This window comes from Juglans microcarpa x Juglans regia, chromosome 3D (genome assembly GCF_004785595.1).
Source record: "Juglans microcarpa x Juglans regia isolate MS1-56 chromosome 3D, Jm3101_v1.0, whole genome shotgun sequence".
Lineage (NCBI taxonomy): Eukaryota > Viridiplantae > Streptophyta > Magnoliopsida > Fagales > Juglandaceae > Juglans > Juglans microcarpa x Juglans regia.
The window spans coordinates 12678439-12697834 of NC_054598.1; the positions used below are offsets into that span (position 1 = coordinate 12678439).

General features: G+C 37.4%; 3 protein-coding genes across 3 annotated transcripts; 1 reads left to right on the forward strand and 2 right to left on the reverse strand.

Annotated features, from left to right (window-relative positions):
- Window positions 1-371: 371 nt before the first annotated feature.
- Window positions 372-7576, forward strand: LOC121255045. The gene is made up of 14 exons (XM_041155339.1): window positions 372-522; window positions 619-680; window positions 1024-1030; window positions 1151-1227; window positions 1308-1389; window positions 1660-1730; window positions 1895-1996; window positions 2808-2897; window positions 3423-3497; window positions 3835-3867; window positions 4639-4716; window positions 5128-5193; window positions 5948-6060; window positions 7183-7576. Exons 1-14 carry the CDS (start codon window positions 468-470, stop codon window positions 7202-7204), a joined length of 933 nt encoding a protein of 310 aa, XP_041011273.1. The 5' UTR covers window positions 372-467; the 3' UTR covers window positions 7205-7576.
- Window positions 7577-14540: 6964 nt separating this feature from the next.
- Window positions 14541-16244, reverse strand: LOC121255046 (AP2-like ethylene-responsive transcription factor At1g16060; the record flags this gene model as incomplete). The annotated part of the gene is made up of 6 exons (XM_041155340.1): window positions 14541-15325; window positions 15469-15545; window positions 15678-15728; window positions 15814-15887; window positions 16009-16097; window positions 16193-16244. Coding segments are annotated over 6 exons (816 nt in total), but the record flags the coding sequence as incomplete, so codon positions are not given.
- LOC121256358 (ethylene-responsive transcription factor WRI1-like) lies at window positions 16194-17134 on the reverse strand. The gene is made up of 2 exons (XM_041157134.1): window positions 16510-17134; window positions 16194-16411 (listed from the first exon to the last, which is right to left on the reverse strand). The coding sequence occupies exons 1-2, from the start codon at window positions 16776-16778 to the stop codon at window positions 16294-16296; spliced, it is 387 nt and encodes a 128-aa protein (XP_041013068.1). The 5' UTR covers window positions 16779-17134; the 3' UTR covers window positions 16194-16293.
- Between the last annotated feature and the right edge of the window lie 2262 nt (window positions 17135-19396).

Below are 19396 nucleotides of genomic sequence, written 5' to 3' on the forward strand. Positions count from 1 at the left end.
TTTTAAAATTATTTAAATATATTAAAAAATATGAAAAAAAATGAAAAAAAAATAAAAAGTAAGTAGCGGTATTAATGAGTGGTACTACTCAGGCGGCAGAGTAGCACTGCTCTTTGGATAATGGAACATGCTACAACCATAGAGAGAATCCTCACCGAAAGGCAAACTTTCTTTTTTTTTTTCCTTCAATGATTTTTCTAAACACTTTAAACATTTTTAAAAAATACAAAAAAATCACAAATTCATTTAAAAATAATTCCTTAATCTAAGTAAAAATAAAATAAAATAAAATACAATTCGGTAGAAATAATTTCTGTGGGAACAGTATTTTCCTTCGGATAATAGATATAAGCGTCACCAACTAGCAAGTGTAACGGTCTCTCGGAAACCATTACCTCCGTAGTCCGTACTCTCTCTCTTTCTCTCTCTCCCTTCTCGTAAGGGCTTCGGACTCATCTAGCTCAGCCATGGCTATGCAAGCGGGCATGACATTATCCCGTATCCTGATCTTAGTCGGAGCAGGTAACGTTTTTTTTCCTCATCCACATCCAATTATATATATCTAAACACTCTGTATCAGTTGTGAGCTATTGTGGTTTGAGAGTGTTCTTTGTCTAGGATACACTGGCACGATCATGCTCAAGAACGGTAAGTTTTCGGACTTTCTTGGAGAACTTCAGGTACTCTTTTTTTTTTTTTTTGGGGGGGGGGGGGGGGGGGGGGGGGGGGGGGGGGTAAAAAACCCTGCTAACTCTTGACTGCTTGTTCAAATCTGGCTCCTGTGATTTACTTGTACACGGAACTTTTTTTTTCAATTTATATATCAATCGGGTATTAATAGTGTTTTATTTTGTGAAATGCTTCGATCTTTCTTTTCTCATTTTGATTTTTTGTAAAATTGAACAGATTTTTGCGATCATATCTATTTTTGGATTGTTTTTCTCAAACTTTTAAAATTGTAAGATTGAACAGATTTTTGCGATCATTTCTAGTTTTGGATTTTTTTTTTCAAACTAATGAAAGCTAAACGGTGAAGCCAGGCTGGGAAAAAAATGAAAATTTCCATAGATGAATAATCTTCATTTTGCATATTACGTTTGAAAATTGTTTATTTTCTTTATCTTATTGGATTGCCCTGCTGTATTGACAGTCATTAGTAAAGGAATGGAAAAATCTGGGGACCACTCGGATGGCAATGCTGAATATTCTGATGCCATTGCGACCCAGGTAATATGAACTAACAGTCTAATGTAAATATTTGAACTGAGATATACATTGTACTCAATTGCTACTTGAATACTTGGTAGGTGAGCCGATTGGCAATGGAAGTTCGACAACTAGCCTCAGCACGGCAGGTTACTATTCTGAATGGGAATAGTGGTCAAATTGGTATCCTCCATCATTTACACTAACAATTGCTATTTACTTATCAAGAAATACATTAACAAATTCTATTTATGGTACACAGTTATTACTTTTTTATGACTTCAGTTTTTCCTATATATCCACATGTTTCTCAATGCATTATTATGGCTTTCCTTTTTGTTCAAGTTTGCTAAAACTGATATTTCTTAATGAGCTATTGTCATTCCAATCCATATTGATTGTATTCTTGTTGGTATTTGTTGTTCAATTGTGCCTCCACTTTTTTTCTTGCAGGTAACTTAACATCTCTCATAGTTCCAGCCGCTACCTTAGGGGCGTTGGGTTATGGCTACATGTGGTGGAAGGTATGTGCTCCTTAATGCTGTAGTTTATGCACCCTTTTTAAGTGTACAGTTTTGTCAACTTATTTTATTTTTCGTTGATATTCTTTTGGTGAATTTCTGGGACCAGCATACTGTTATTATAGGGATACTAATTTGTCCTTTCATCCCTTTCCGTTTATGAATAGGGCCTTAAATTCTCAGATCTTATGTATGTGACAAAGCGTAATATGGCCAACACCGTTTCAAACTTGACAAAGCATTTGGAGCATGTTTCAGAGGCTCTTGCTGTAAGTTCGTGTTTGCTGATTGCAACTTCTTTGACCGATTTGGTCTGCACACAAATTCTCTGGGTATAGATATGCATTTGAAAACAGGCTGGTAACTTATGTAATTTGAAAAAAATTAGCATTGATTAGGCAACTTTATGCATATTTTATTTGCAATTGAGTTTTTAGGTCTGAAGTTTTGATCTGTATTTGGATGGACGATTTCTCTGTTTGTGATCTTCGAAGGCTTTGAAGTATACTTTTTGTCTCAGATAATGCGTAAACCTATTTTATTGTTCAATTATGAGCACATTGGATGCATCAGTGTTAGTGAGAGCAACAAGCTTGTGCATGCCCTTGCTCAATATTTTGAATGGTTTTGAAATTTTCTACCATGTTTTGCTTCAATACTGTGTAAAAGCGTATTTCTTCTAGTAACCATTTTTGTTATGGGTGAAATTTTTTCATTCTCTGATAAGTTTTTTTTTTTTTTTCAAGTTTCCTCTTCCCCCCTAGTGAGTGAGAGTTTTTAGATTTGTTCAGTCTCTTATGTAGATATGGTGTGAGTTTGTCCACATGTGCATTTCTCTTCCTGTGTGTAATTTGTGGTAATCTTAAAGAATGAGAAATTGTGGTAATCGACTCCTCTCCGATCTTGTCAGTCAAGGTGCAAGCGCATCCTTGCTCAAAGAAGAAGGTTGAATCATTATTCGTGTAATTTAAGTTCAGTGAGGGAATTGTTATCTGAGACAATTTACTTTGTGAATTACTTTGAATTATTTGATGGTTGTCTATAAATGTTGATTGTATTTACAATTATTCTGTTGAACAGGCAACAAAGAGGCACTTGACGCAGCGCATAGCAAACTTGGATGATAAAATGGAAAAGCAGAATGAGATTTCAAAGTTAATTAAGAATGATGTATGTGCTTTGAGTGAGCGTTATTATTCATTTCTATAGCAAAGAATGCTGTCCAAGTAAAATATTAGCCAATTCCTGTGTACTTGGGCTACACCTATTCTCTTGGAGCTGATTTTGATGATACAATATATATATATATATATTAAACAATACTGTGAGCTGATTCTGATGATACATTCAAGAAAATGGTGATTAGTTTTGCCTGCTTTCTAACCCCTAAAGGTTGGCTCAAGTGGTGAAGGCCTTGGGCTTGGGGGTACGTTACCCCCAGTTAAAAGGTTCGAATCCCCTTGGGTACAATCTCTAGGGGCCATCAGACTGTGGAGATTTTCCCCTTGAATTACCCAAGGTGCACTTGCGGGAAACTCCTTGCCGAGGGCCTGTGCACCCCTGGGATTAGTCGAGACGTTGTTTCCAGACACCAGGTGCCAATAAAAAAAAAAAAAGAGTTTGGCCTGCTTTCTTGTAATTTGATAATTAATCTCAACATGAGTACTAGTTAATTCTCAAACGACTTGTTAACAGGTTTCTGAAGTTCAAAAGTCACTTTCTGACATTGGCTATGACTTGAATGAGCTACAGAGATTGGTGGAAGGTTTGGTGAGTTTCTTGAAATTTGTATACTTTTATTGTTTGGCAGTGTCTTGTATGGTTGAGTTTGCAGTGGCGATCTTATGACATTTTTATTCCCCCTTTATCCCAAAGCTCACACTGTGAAGTAACCGGAATTTGTGTCTAAGAAATCTTTTTGTTGCTGTTTGTTTCCAAGAATGAAAAAGGAGATAGTTTTCTTATAACTTTCCTTTCTCATGAATTGGGGAAGAGGGAGTCATCATAACAATATTATGAAGAGGGAGTCACCTATATATACATACACATATCTCGCATGCCTGACGCTTGCTTTCTTAATTGATTCTAATTTTAATTTTTGTTTCAGGATGGCAAGATAGGTACATTGGAAGATAAGCAGGTAAGACTTTCATAATGTCCTCTTTATGAAAAGCCTTATTTTAACACGAATTCTACTGTGTGCTATAACATTGCCTGAAATTTTCTTTTTGCAACTCTTATGTTAGCCTGGAAAAAGTAAAAGCCCCAAGTTGAAAAAGTAAAAAATGGAAAATAAGTAATGATGTTTTTGAAAAGTTGTGTGTATGTACTGTTGGAAAGAAGATATCTGCCTATAATGGTAATCCAGTTGACAGACCTTTTTTACTTGCAAATCCTGTTAATATATTTGTTGTATAGGCTGGAATTGATGGTAAAACCCGCCATTTGGGGGGGGGGGGGGGGGTGGTTGTTATGATAGTGACCAGGTAATCCAGTTGCGGCAAGAAATGTTAATAATCTTTGTTTAAAATTAATGACAGTTGCAACATTGATGCATTTTGGGTAATTTGAATACTTGCAAAATGTTCCATGGATGGGTTGGATGTGTTTCACAATACACAAAAGTAATAATAATAATAATAATAATAATAATAATAATAATATCAATAATAGGATGAACTTGGGTTTCTTTGAGGTAAACCAAGTGATGTCTTAGTTTACAAGTTCCAGCCGGAAGTGTATTTCATGGTTTCTTGAGATGTAAATAATTGTGACTTTGTGCTTTGAACTTACGCTTGTGAGGATGAATCACCACTCATATAAGAGTTGCATTGATATTGGCTGGTAATCCTAAAGTTGTGATTGCATATGTATCTGCTCGAGGGATGCTGACATTATTTTATGGTGTCAGGATATTGCAAATCTAGGTGTTCTATATCTGTGCAACTTTGTTGATGGAAAGAAAGGAGTAATGCCTGAAGTTTTCAAGGTTTGAACCAGTAGTTGTTTAAATATTGTTTGTAGTTAACTCTTAAGCTCAAATCGTTTTTTATTTCTTTGAGCTCCCCAAATAGCTGATTATTTGCAATATATCCATCCTAGTAATTGATCATGTTGTATTCAGAGTTAACTATCATCCTGCCCTTGTTCATTTCGTGAAACTCTTTAAAGCAGCAATAATGGCATCTGATGTCATCTCGCGATCGTTTCTAGGAACATATTCTGTGCTTTGTGGTTATGGATAAACTTTTGACGGGCAAAATAACCTATGTTGAATGGATACTGAATTTATAATGCTTTGTCTTTAACATTTTCCTTATTACAGAGTTGTTAAGAGTCATCTCTAGGGGCTTTATTACATAGCTGATTACTAAGCTAACTATTGTTCAACGTCTTGTAGGAGCAACTTAAACTTACCGGAAAATCTCGTAGTTTAATCACATATACAGAAACTCCAAGTATGAAGGTTTGTTCCTCTGTACCCTTTTTCTTCTGTTTGGTTAATTAGTAAAATCGAGATGCAATGCTCAAATCCGTTACTAAGAATCCTGTTGGTTATCATTTATTTCCTAGTCCAGAAATTCTCAATGGGGCAATATTACCTGCTGATCTATAACGTTCTTGAAGTTAATATTTTGCAGTTGTGCATGTGTTTTTCAATTATATGTAGTCAATGTACCTGATAATTGTCTTAATGTGGTTCTCAAGCCCACTACCTAAACCAGTTATTCTAGTTGTAATGCAAAAAGAACCCATTCTCTTTCTGGTATTGCTGTAACAAATGCTCTCTCTCTCTCTCTCACATATGCCTGCTTTGTACTCGTGCTATATCTTCAGGTGTGAGAAGTCCTGTAAACTTTATACTGCCTAATGTTTGGCATGAGGATTCTTCTCCTCAAGTTATTGGTCTTATGTATCTTTGGTAAGAGGACAATGCCCGCGGGCTGAATGGCACAGCCCTGGTCCTTAGGGACCATGGGGTCCACAGTTAGGGGTTTGAACCCCTAACTAATAGGGCTCTGGTGCACTCAAAAAAATTTCCTAGCAAATATATATATGTATGTATGTATGTATGTATTTGTATACACACAAAATGTTTTCTTTGGCCAAAAGCGAGGGTTTACTAATAAAATGGTGTATCAGCATCTTCTTAAAAAAATGTATCTTTGGTTAGAGGTGTCCTCTTTGTTTGAACCTTTTGTCACTTAATTTGCTTGCAGGGTCTTAAGGAGATTGCAGACAGTTTGTCCGGAGGTATAGATAGGTCAGCATTGGATGCTATTGTGCAAGATGGTATTGATAGGTTGGAAGAACAGCCAAGAACCCTGCTGAGGTTTTAATTTAGCATTTCATCTGCGTAGATTTTTCTAGAGGAAAGAGTGTGCTTTTAGATGTGCATGATTGTTTGCTAGTCAATTGATACATACTTTTTGTATATTGTTTTTTATAAGTGTGTTTTAGTATCCTTCCTGTGCATTTTAGAATAAGGATCCTATCTGTATGAGTGTGTTTTAGTATTCATAAATGCATTATTCAACATAATGAAATCATTGAGCTTTTAACCTCAACTTTTGTTGCTTGTATTTGGTAGGTTATTTTTTAAGATCACCATTTACATACTATTGCTGCATTCACTCCCACTCCCATCACAATGGGTCTCCTTGAAAGTCTCATGCTTTTGGGAAGAGTCTATTGCAATTGGGTGGCAATAAATGTCAAAATGGTCTTAGTCTGATGTAGTCATGCCATTTCTGAAGCCCATATTATTCTTCGTTGGCAACATCTGTGTCATTAGCCACATTTATTTTTTGAGGTTTCTCAGAGAGTTAGTTGCCAACTGCCAAGCACCAACCTTCATGCATGTCTTTGTTTCTTGAGCTTAGGTGGTTGCCGTTCATAAAAGATTTATGTTTGAAACACTGGTTCATCACTAAAGCCTTCCTGGATTGTGAACTAACTCATTCTCCACTTCAATAAATGGCAAGGTTATTTAGTCATAATTCAGCATCAAAGACCAATTTCTTGTGCGAGTGTTCTACTGGATAGTTAGGACTTTGGAATCAGAAAGGCAATGGGATACATTGGTGGATGCCTATCAGGGTGCTGCCTAGTGGTCAAACATCCTGGGCTCATTCCACACGAGTTCCCTAGAATACCTTATAAAAGGTTCTTGTGGGTGGGTTCTTGTATACGGGGTTTACTCCTTGGGGACAGGTTTGAAGGTCCCTGCCTTATGAGGTTCCACTTAATCAAAAAAATATATTTGTGGATTATTTTTCTCTATGATGTTTGCAATAGAGATGATGTTAGTTGATCGGATGTTTCTCATGCCATAAAACATGCATGCATGTATCCCATATGGTTCTGGTTCTTTGCTTGCTTTGTCTCCTCCCTCCGGAAAGTTTGAAATATATATTCTGTAACTTTTAATTCAATTGTGCTCGTAACTTTGCAGGGCGCTTTCTCCAAGGTGTTGAATACAAACTTCCAGACGAGATGGTAACTAGCCATCAGTGTGGTTCTTCCTCGATGTACTTGTGCAGCATGTAATTTGGTTTGATTTTTCAACTTTTCCGTACACACCATCGGTCATTACCGGGGATTTTTCATGTATTAATTTCTACACGCATAGATAGATTCTTTTTTCTTCCCTTCGAATGTGGCAAGAATGAGTTCTAATCGGTGCTGTAAAGCTTGTTTCTATGTAACGATGAACTGAATAAAACACCCATCGGGGTTGTCTAATTGTCTTAGGCGAGGCCAACTCAGTGTCGACCTATATGCATGAGATTTGACCTGTATTCTTTTTGAACTTGTTAAGAAAGATGTTTCTCCATGGTTTGAATTTATTTTTTTAGCCAGCTTGGGCCGCTCGATTACCCGAAGTTGTGCGAATGAAAATATAGTCTGCAATTTGTAACTAGAGAGGCTGGAAATTGATGCGGAGACTGATACGGTATGAGCATGAGGAAATCTTCTGACCGACCCGTCTAATAAATTCCAAACAACAGCCTTTCAATAGGTGAATGACAAATAGGCTTTCCATTTCAGTTTCCATGTGCCTGCAGATTAGATGACTCCAAAAAAACAAAATTCATCCTCTCCAGATCTCCCCCGTCTCCCATCTCCTCCTTCCCTTCTTCTCCCCGTCTCCCATCCTTTTTGCATGAAAACCATCCCTCTCCACCCACCCTCTCCCTGGATTAGACTAGAAATCTCGTGATCCTCCTCAGTCGAAGTTGCCGCCGCCGACGTAACACTCGAAGCCGTGACACTCCGAGGACGGGACGCCGCCGCCGACATAACCCTCGAGATTCTAGTAAAATTATTGGCAATATCTAGTAAAATCAAACACTTCGTGAAATAAATGCCAACCCAACATCCATTGCTTTATCTTGTAAAATATACAAACGATAGTTCTCCACTTTCTATCTTTCATCGTTTCATATGATAACACTGCGTATGCAATATCAGAGACAAAAACTTCCCATAATCGACCATTTGGAAAAATAATATGATTTGGAAGTGAGAGAGAGAGAGAGAGAGAGGAGAAGAAAGAAGTCCAAGATGTACTAGAATGAAACAAATTAGAATAAGGTAGGTTCACCAAATTAGCTTAAGAGTTTAGAGAACAAAGAAAAGGTTTAGCATGAAAGGATGCAATCAATGCAGAAGCAAGCCTACAATTGCTGGGAAAGATCCCAAAATAGTTCTTATGGGTTCCAGTGAGAAGATCGCGTGCAAGGAAGGAGGAAATAAGGAATCTTGGCTGGATGGAGGCTAGGGCAAATGGAAGTCTACAAGAGTGAGGATGACTTGTGAGCGTGAAATTGTGCGGTTTGAAAAGGGGCATACTGTATCTTTGTAAGCCTAGAAGGTAGGGGTCTTTGATGTAAACGGTGTAGTTTTAGTTTGTTTCTTTCCATTAAAACGCTCTATTTAACATCATTTTACTTGTAATTTTGTTGGGGTCACACGGGTTAAGTCTGGAGGAGCCCATCGATAAAAAGAGGGAATCATTCTGAACTTGGAAAATTGTTAGATCTTTGACCTTTTGGGAGGTTTTGGATTCTTCGAAAATCCAATTTATGAAATTATTGTAGCTTTCATCATCTTCTTCACTACTTTCATATTCCTTTACATTCATCATTTACCTTCACGTTTAATTACAATATACGTTTACAAGAGCCATAACAAGTGGTATCTTAGCCCATCGATCCAAATGGCAGATAGCACCAGATCTAAACAAGAGGCCAAGCAATGCAAATCGGTGGAACATGAGAATGCCATCCAGAACTCGATACAAGCACCAGAACACAAAGCAGACCGAGACCTTGAGGTAAATGACCCTAGAAGAGCATTAACAAGGGGTGTTAAATTAGATTTTCCACAGTTTGATGGGGACAACCCAGCAAGTTGGGTATTTATAGAAAACCATTATTTTGAATTTCATCAAACACATCCAGCACATCGTTTATTAATGGCTTCATATCACATGCATGGGGTGGCACTTATTTGATATCAGGATGCATGGGATAGTGGTCATTTTACCAATTGAGAGACTTTTACCCGAGCTCTCCCAATCAGATTTAGTCCTACTGCTTACGACGACCCGATGGAGGGCTTGGCCAGGTTGAAATAGACCTTTACGATGGCAGCTTACAAAGTACAATTTGAAGCACTATCTAACAGGCTTAAAGGCGTTACAGATGTGCACAAACTTAGCTACTTTCTTAGTGGGTTGAAAGATGAAATCCACCTACCATTAAGGATGCTCAGCCCAATGAGCTTAAATGCGGCCTTTGGATTGGCCAAAATACAAGAAGAATATCTTATGAGCACATGAAAGAGCCTTAAAACAGGGAGTGAGAAGGGTATCTTACCTGCTGCCAATAATACATCATACGAAGAACAGTCCACTAAAGGGGGCAGTAAGTGGTCCAAACCATTTGCACCTGCAAAGAAAATATTATCAACTCAGATGGATGAAAAATAAAGAAAGGGGTTATGTTATCATTGCGACGAAACATGGCACCCATCACATGTGTGTAAATCCCCAAAAATCTACTTGTTGCAGGGGTATGATGAGGTTGAAGATGAGCCAACTGGAAAGGAAAGGGAGGAAAATCAGTTGAAGGATGAAGTAGTAATGGGCCCAACGGTGGAGGTGGCACCTGAAATTTCTTTGAACGCGATAGCTAGAACTCCTAGCCCGAGTATGATGAGGTTGATGGGGAGGATTAGTGGGGAACAAGTGGTGATTCTAGTAGACTCGAAAAGCACACATAGCTTCCTAGACCCTGTTGTAGCAAGAAGGGCTAGATTGAATGTAAACTAGTCCACAAAATTAGCTGTAAGGGTGGCAAATAGGGCCATAATTCAGAGTGAAGGTCACTGTGACTCAGTCATTCTTAAAATACAAGGTACTCAATTTTTTTCTCTCTTTATATTCTTGAGTTGGGCAGATGTAATGTTGTATTGGGGTGAACTGGTTAGAGACTCTTGGCCCCATTGTTTGGGACTTCTCCAAACTATCAATGCAATTTATGAAAGATGGCAGGAATATTGAGCTTAGAGGGCTGGAACCCCAGCCACTGTCTATTGAGGGGAGTAGTAAGGCAATGTTAGTTTCGATAACCAAAGGGAAAGGGTTCTTGTTACAAATTCAAATGGAAGAAAAGGAGGGGAACAATGTTGTGGACAGTGCAAAAATTAGGGAATTATTGGAACAGTTCAAAAGGATTTTTGAGGAGCCTCAGGGGTTACCCCTCCAAGAAGCCATGACCACATAATAGTGCTAAAAGCGGGTACACCACCCATCTCTAACCAACCCTATCGTTATCCCTACTATAATAAATCAAAGATTGAAAAAATAATGACTGATTTACTTAAAACTGGGCTGAAGACCCAGTTCCAGCCCCTTTTCCCTGGTGCTATTAGCGCACAAGGTGGATGAGAGTTGGCAAGTGTGTGTTGATTACCGCGTGCTAAACCAACAAACAGTAAAAGACAAGTTTCACATTTCAGTAATAGATGAGTTATTGGATGAGCTGTGTGGGGCGACAATGTTTTCAAAATTGGATCTGAGGACGGGGTGCCATCAAATAAGAGTGGTGCCTGAGGATATAGCTAAGACCTCGTTTAGAACTCATGAAGGGCATTATAAGTTCTTAGTGATGCTAATACCCCTTCCAATTTTCAGGGGCTAATGAACCATGTATTTAAGTCGTTATTGCGATGATTTGTTTTGGGTTTTTTTTTTATGATATTTTAGTGTACAACTGCAGCTGGAAGGAGCACTTAGATCACTTGAGACAGGTGCTGGAATTACTACAATATCACAAGTTTTACGCAAAGCTGTCCAAGTGCAGGTTCGGGGTGGAGGAAGCTGATTATCTTGGTCACATTATTTCTGCCAAAGGAGTAAGGGCAGATCCTGCCAAGGTAATTTCTATGCTTGAGTGGCTCACTCCCAAGAATCCTAAGGCCTTGAGAGGGTTCCTGGCCTAACGAGCTACTATAGAAAATTCATTAAAGGGTATGGCATGCTGGCAGCCCCCTAACATGCCTCTTGAAAAAGAATGGCTTTATATGGAGCTTAGAAGCCGAGCAAGCTTTTATTAAATTGAAGGAAATGGTTACTCAACCCCCTGTACTGAAAACTTCATGATTTTACGCATCTAGTCACCATCAAATGTGATGCTAGTCGGAAGGGAATTGGAGCTATACTAATGCAGTCCGGACAACCTATAGCTTTTCTAAGCAAGATGTTGAAGGGAAAAGCTCTTCTCCTCTTTATGTATGAGAGGGAACTATTGGCCTTGGTGACGGCTGTTCAAAAATGGCACCCCTATATATTGGGATAGTCCTTCATAGTGAAAACAAACCAGCAAGCCTTGAAGTTTTTATTAGAACAGAGGATTGGCATGGAAGCATAGCAAAAATGGCTCATTAAACTGATGGGGTATGAGTTTAAGATTGAATCTAAGAAGGGCCAAGAGAATAAAGTTGCCAATGCCCTTTCTCGAAAATGGGACGATGGCTACTCCACAGAAGGGTTTTAGCTCAAATAACATTTCCAAAACTAGATTGGGTGGAAGAGTTGAAGCGGAGCTACCCGCTGTCTAAGAAGTTCACAGATCTGATTGCTAAGGCAAGGGAACAACAAGAGATTCCTAAGGGGATCTCTATAGTGCAAGGGCTCATTTTAAAGAAAGGAATGTTGATGTTAGTATCAGGGTCCCCTTTTATTGAAAAGGTGCTTCATTACATTCATACATTCAGGATATTATAAAACATACCAGAGAGCAAAAATGAATTTTTACTGGGCCGTCATTAAAAAAACACATAAAGAAGTGGGTGCGAGAATGTGATGTGTGTTAGGCTATTAAATATGAAGCAATCCCTCCAGTTGGTCTACTCCAACCCCTGCCCATACCACACCAAGCATGGACTGACATCTCTATGGATTTCATAGAGGGTCTGCCTAGTTCCAAAGGAGCTACTATTATCTATGTGGTTGTGAACAAATTCACTAAATATGACCATTTTATGGCACTTTCCCATCCCTACACGACCCAGGATGTGGCTCAAGTGTTATTGACTTCAGTGTTTAAGTTATATGGGTTTCCAAGAACCATTGTGTCAGACTGTGATTCTGTGTTTCTTAACTCTTTTTGGAAGAGTCTATTTGTTCTCCAAGGCACTACCCTAAATTTTAGTTCTGCCTATCACCTCCAGAGTGATGGACAAACAAAAGCTTTGAATAGAAGTCTGGAGGGGTACCTAAAGTGTTACGTCGGTCAAAAGCCTAAGACTTGAGGATAATGACTACCATTAGCATAGTAGTGTTATAATAGCAGTTATTACAGTACTACCAAGCTGCCGCCTTTCGAGGCTCTATAAGAGTACCCACCCCTGAAATTAATGATTTACATTCCAGGGACCTCAAATAATGATTCAGTTGATCAGTTGATGAGAAACAGGAGCCAAATTTTGAAACTTTTGAAGAACAACCTCAAGGCAGCTCAAGACTGAATGAAATTATATGCAGATATGTAGAGAACAAAAAGGGAATACAAGGAATGAGACTGGGTTTACCTACGGCTTCAGCTGTATCGACAAAAGTAGGTGGTCATGCACCACAACTTGAAGCTCGCTCCCCGTTTCTATAGGCCATTCAAGGTGGTCCAACGACTCGAATATGTGGCCTACTGCCTTGATCTTCCATCCACTTCCAAGATCCATCCCATTTTTCACGTGTCCTGCTTAAAGAATAAGGTTGGAGAACGAGTTCAACCCCTTCCTACCCTTCCACACACAACTGATACGGGAGAGATCATACCTGAGCTTGAGGCTATTTTGAAGCACCACATAAGGCAGCAAGGCCACCGTGCCATGACTGAAGATCTGATTAAATGGGCTGGAGCCCCCTTGGAGGATAGCACTTGGGAAAACTTGTGGAAGCTCAGAACTTTGTACCCACACCTCGTGGGCAAGGTATTATAAGAGAGGGAGATTGTTATGGGTTCCAGTGAGAAGATCGTGTGCAAGGAAGGAGGAAAGCTGGAATCTTGGCTTTGAAGAAAGACAATACGAAAAGGATGGAGGCTAGGGTAAATGAAAGTTTGTGAGAGTGAGTATGAAACGGTGCGGTTTGAAAAGAGGCATATGGTTTTGTTGTAAGCCTATAAGGCAGGGGTCTTTGATGTAAGCGGTGTAGTTTGTTTAATGCTTTCCATTAAAATGTTGTGTTTAACAACACTCACTTGGGGTTTGTTTGGTCATTTTACTTGTAATTCTGTCAGGATCACACTGGTTAAGTCTGGAGGAGGAAAATGAGGGAATCATTCTGAACTTGGAAAATTGTTAGATTTTGATCTTTTGGGAGGTTTTGGATTCTTAGAAAATCCAATTTATGAAATTACCGTAGCTTTCATCATCTTCTTCACTACTTCCATATTCATTTCCATTCATCATTTACCTTCACGTTTGATTACAATATAAGTTTACAAGATTCATAACAACAGTGTTCGGTCAATTTTCAAAGCAACGGACCACAAGAGATATGCTTTCTTTAACCAACAGTAACATAGCCATTTGATCCCATCCATACATATTGGTTCTAACAATCTTGAATGCTCCAGATTCTCCACCCTTGGGTGTCATTATATCAGAAGGGTATTTTCTCTGCTATAAATACAGAAGCTTCCCTTCTCAGAAAACCCAAGTGAAAGCATTCATAGTTACTTCTCACCAAACACTCTTTTGACTTGAAAGCTAATTTTATATTCATTAGAACTCAAATGGGCAACTATAGGTAGAAAAAGTATTCAGGTTTTTTCTTTGTTCCCAATCTTGTTTGGAATATTCCAAACGAGATCTTCCAAAAATAGGTGGTAACTGAGCTAGTGGCAACGGAATTGGTGGGTGACGCAAAACGCAGCAGTGGGCGACAGATCTTGCAGCTAGCGGCAGTCTGAAGTTTGTGAGGGGCTCTTTCGATGGAGGTTGTGGATTTTGTGTTTTCTGCAGAAATATTGATTTCATCCAGTGTGTTGATCTTATAGTTTTTTGTGTGGGATTGCTGACGTGGAGGACTTCTATTGGACGCTGTTAATGGCTTAGCAACGGACGGACCGTTGCAAAGCGGACCTGATGAGCTATATATCAATCTGTTTCCAAAATGTTGGTATAATTGGGATGCCAATCTTAAATGGGGCACTATTCATGTAGAAATTTGCCACAGGGAGGCCACTGTCCACCTCTTTAAAAGCTTAGCCTTGATTCTTTCAATTTTAAATTCAAAAAAAGAAAAAGAAAAAGAGCAGATTAATCGCTTTATTTTGAAGTGTTGATAGAACCGGTTACACTTAATTTCCCAACGCACCCACAAGTCGCTTTATTTAACGAGAGGTAATCTATGGTGCACAACCAGAAAGCACAATACACATGCTTTCTTAAACTTGGTAAAGGCTTTTACATAGGCGTTGCGGTTGTTAGTGAGGGATGATGCTAAAGGTACCATTCCAGAAGTGCTGACAACAATGCAATATGCACTTTTCATATGGAGACTCCAAACCACGCCAACGCATGGCCTTCAGCACAACACGTTTAAGTAAGTGATTACCAGTTTGATTGCCAGAAGTTCCCCCCAACTTCATTGTCAATTGCTGTATACAGAGGCAACTTTGTCTCATTCGCTTCAGTTTCTTTTTCAGTGGCATTCAAATTCCTCTCCATGAGCTCTTTAAATAGTGAAGATTTTAGGAGAAGGCCAAGTGCAGTTGGGGACGATGAAGAGGAGCAAGGACGGATGGGTTTCTCACTTTGGAAAACGTCCTGTTTTCTAAGGGTGTCCAATCCATCTCTGGTAAAGGAATTGGAGTGCTCGGATGGTCCCTTGCTTGGAGTGGGGTTATAGAAAACTCCCATAGGCTGAGACTCTATGCTTAACTTTTGTTCTTGGGAAGCAAGAGAATTGGGACTTGGTCTCAGCCATCTGATGTATGTGCTCAGGTCGAAGTTGGTTACTGCATTAATCCCTCTGTATTCTATTGCTGCTATATCATAAGCATGAGCTGCCTCCTCTTGAGTACCTACAAAAATTATGACATCAGATATCCTAAACCAGTTGCACTTCATTGTTCTGCAACTATGGAGCCATTAATTTGCTGTGTTTGAAATTCATGCAGCCCGATAAAACCACAACAAAACAAGAGATTCAGAGGGTTTCACTCACTGTAAGTGCCAAGGTAGAGATATTTGTTTCCAAACACCCTCCCTATCCTTGCTTCCCATCTCCCATTATGATGGTGCCTGCAGTTTGCCAAAAAAGTTCATGAATTGGCTCTTTGTTAGCCGGGTATAGTGTGTATATATATATATATATATATATATATATATATAAGGGTCAAATGATAAACTCATAATTCTGGAAAGTTAGTTTACCTTGCAACTCCTCTGTACTTGGATACACCTCTTGAAAAACCGCTGCTTTTCCTACCAACGAATATAAAGCCAATTACATTCTAGATATCATTGGAAACTTGTTGAGGGAAGTAGTTTTCAAAAGGAGATGAGGTACCTTCTTAAAGTGGCTAAGTATTCTTCTTTTGTTACAGTCCCCATTATCTCAATTTCTTTCTCATAATCAGATACCTGCAAAAATATCATACGAGACCACCTGAGTTGAGAAAAGACTACAAAATGGGTCCCTAATTGTTTTTATTTTTAACAAAAAGAAAGAAAGTTTTTCAAAATTCATGTTGATAATTGTTACCGGGAAATTGGTAAAAGTTGATGTTCCCCAATACTTGAGGGCAGCCAAATCATATGCTCTTGCAGCACATTCTTCTTCATTATAAGCTCCTGATGAATTATCAATGCCACAAAGCTCAGTGCCTAAAAATCTAGTGATCTCTCTAATGGGCAAAGTAATTTAAATTACCAATAATGCTGCTCACCTAGGTACACTGCTCCATGCGGCAATTCCAATATGCAAACAGTAAGAGTTAAGAAAGTTCAAGTAATCAAGACGGACATATATATGTAACATCAGAATTTATTAAAAGAAGAAGATCATGACAAGAAGTGATTTACCTTGCTTTCCCTTCTTCCTCTGGGTTGGATTCCAGGACCCCTTATCCCATAAATGAGCTTCAAAACGTCCAGTCCATCTATGCCTGGTGTTGCATGCAGCCATATATTATTAGCTTCTATTACACACGACACACACACACACATGTATGTGTATCTTAAGAAATAGATTTTTATATCGAACCTGCTGACTCCACGAAATCTTGAACTTCTTTTCACGCCAGTACTGGTAGTAGTAGTAGTGGATTGTTCAGCCTGTGCTTGCTTCTGTGGTTGGTCCCCTTGATTATTATTATTATTAATGCAGCTTATTGCAGCAGTTGCAGAGGGATCTGATCTTCTCCTCCTCTTGACGCACTTATTAGCCAAAGCATGATGATCACCTTCAATCATGCACACGCGACTACGGCTTCCTAATTGGCTCATAGCTGATTTCACTGCGATCATCTCCATTTCAGATTTCTTCTCAGTTCTCTCAGCTCAGTACTTAGCAAACAATGGCAGACAACTGATCTTATTGCTCGATGTTGAGGAGCTAGCTGAGTGGAAGTCTATATATTGTGCACCCTATGTTATCTTATGCTAAATTTGTTTTACTTCTTCAAGTGAGAAATAAAGACAGGTTTTCGATGAAATCATATCCATTTGAGACAAAGTTGAAATGTTTGCACTCTACTAGACGGCAAAGCAGTCACTTTGACAGTTTAAACTTTGTGATAAGGATATAACCAAAATCATCCGGTTCTGCGCCATGTGATTGTAAACGAGTTAAGTTAAATGTCGATAAAGCCAAAGTTCAAATAGTTAGTTTTTTTCCCCCTTTGATTCACAATTCCATTGATCAAGATATAGATCCCAGATTAACAATGTTGGGTTAGCGGCCAAAATTGCAAGATTATTAATAAACGAGCATTTGTGATGGATTATTTGAGACAAGAATGACTATTTAGAATCAAAACATACTCATTTTAGCAAAAAATAGTTATTTCTGCAGAAAATAAGTGATCACAAATAAACAATTTTCTTGTAATGAATTAATTAATTAATTGAGAGTACAATCGAAAACATAAGTTTATGGGAAGTAGAGAACTTGAGCATCTGTTATAAACTATATATATGATTTTTTTCAAAGCATAAAAATTATATATATGAATGACCACAAATCAGTTAAAAAGAATTTGAAATCTTAAAAGTATATATTCTTAATTTGATAAATCCCAGTACATTTAACAAACTCCAAATCAAGTTTTAAAGAAAATTATAATTAAATTATAAATAATAATTTTCCATTGCAATATTGCATGGTGCAGTACGACTAGTTTAATTAATTTCCACAACTTTTAAAACCATGTTATTAACATATATATATATATATATATATATATATATATATATATATAAAAATAGCTAAGAGATATGTACCGAGTGGAGGCCAGTGAAGTTTTTTGAGTAAGAAGTAGAACTCCCCGGCCCATTAATCTTCGGTTTGCACTTACAGAACTTTAAGCATAAAATAAACAAAATAAATGAAATGACACTGTAATTTCTTTGGAATACAATGTTTGACAAATTATGATAACATGAGACAACTTAGGTTTGGCTTGTTATAGTTCATGAATCAGAAAATGCCCAACCCGTCATTATCTATATAATTTTGCTCTTGAATATATCGTCCAATTGAAGCACATATAAATATATATATATATATAAATATATATTTGGAGTTTGTTTGGCAACGCGTTATGTAGGTAGCAATAGATTCGTCGTCTTGTCTCGTACGTGTAGGCAAAATGGAGTTGATTGGTTTCCACTTCGATCGATCGGTATATCCTAAGAAATATCCACATGATAATATTCTAATTTTACAATATTCATATATATATATATAGTCTTATATATTGAGTTGTGTTTATTCTACCTACGTACAATTCTTATAGGATACAATAAATTACTGAAATTCTTGATAGAAATTTGTGGTGCGTCTTTAATTAATTAGGATACATTTTTTTTATGATACATTTTTGATCAGTTGAAGTATTATATATAAGTTGTAGACATACCACCGCGCGTGATGCATATAAATAGCTAAATTTATCGAGCACAAAATATAATATATAACTAAGTATGCATAATTTGAATCGCTGTGGAATGGGAATATATCTTTTTTTAGCAATGTTAATACAGTGGTGAAGTGTGCAAGCGCCGCTCAATCTTTTCATGAAAGAGTATAGTCTACTATTAAAAAAATTAATTTTTTTATCATATGAATTCCGTATTTACTCACTTTTTTAAAAAAAAATTGCACGATACTTACTCATTTCACAACTGTAAATATCATTTCTCATTTTTTTAGCAAGTAAAATAAAATTAGAAAATATACAATTAATGGTTGCAAAGCTTTAGAATTAGTTTTTTTAAATAAAAGTTTAGATGCTTAATTATTAATATTGATGAAAGTTACGAGGGAATCGATATGATGATCATGTGGACCATGCATGCGGTTGAACAATAAGAATATACACACACGTACATACAATTTCAAAATTTCTATATATTTGGCTACGTTTATATGTTGAAATCACTAATAGAAGTATTTAATTTATTGGGCCCGTTGAGATAGATTTAACTTTTTTAAGTTGAGATGAATTTAACTTTTTTATGTGAAGTTAAAAAAATAGTGATGTCCCATCAATGATTGGTTTTGAGATGAGTTGACGATAATTAGTCATATATATATATATATATATATATATATATATATATATATATATATATATATATATAGGATCTGCATCAATACTACGTGGGGTGAGGGGAATTTTTCCCTACGGTTTAATAAACATTGAAAAAACTCCAATAATGTAATCTTGACAGTTTGACTTCCTACAAAACAAAAAGCTTTGCCTATAAGTAGGGGTGTAATCGGTCTGATTTTTTCTAATTTTATATATTTTTTAGAACCAAACTGGTATACAACGGTCTCAAAAATTTAAGAACCGATATCAGACTGATTCATTATTGAAATCAAAACTTTCGATTTTTTCAATTTCGGTTCGATTTTTTCAATTTTA

Bases quoted from the DNA above. Each gene is read 5' to 3' on its own strand.
- LOC121255045 (XM_041155339.1), top strand. From the start codon at position 468: ATGGCTATGCAAGCGGGCATGACATTATCCCGTATCCTGATCTTAGTC. The intron at 1,731-1,894 runs GTATGTGCTCCT...GTTTATGAATAG, and splicing joins ATGGCTACATGTGGTGGAAG to GGCCTTAAATTCTCAGATCT. The intron at 5,194-5,947 runs GTTTGTTCCTCT...ATTTGCTTGCAG, and splicing joins CAGAAACTCCAAGTATGAAG to GGTCTTAAGGAGATTGCAGA.
- LOC121256358 (XM_041157134.1), bottom strand. From the start codon at position 16,778: ATGGAGATGATCGCAGTGAAATCAGCTATGAGCCAATTAGGAAGCCGT. The intron at 16,412-16,509 runs GTTCGATATAAA...ATGCAACACCAG, and splicing joins AGATTTCGTGGAGTCAGCAG to GCATAGATGGACTGGACGTT.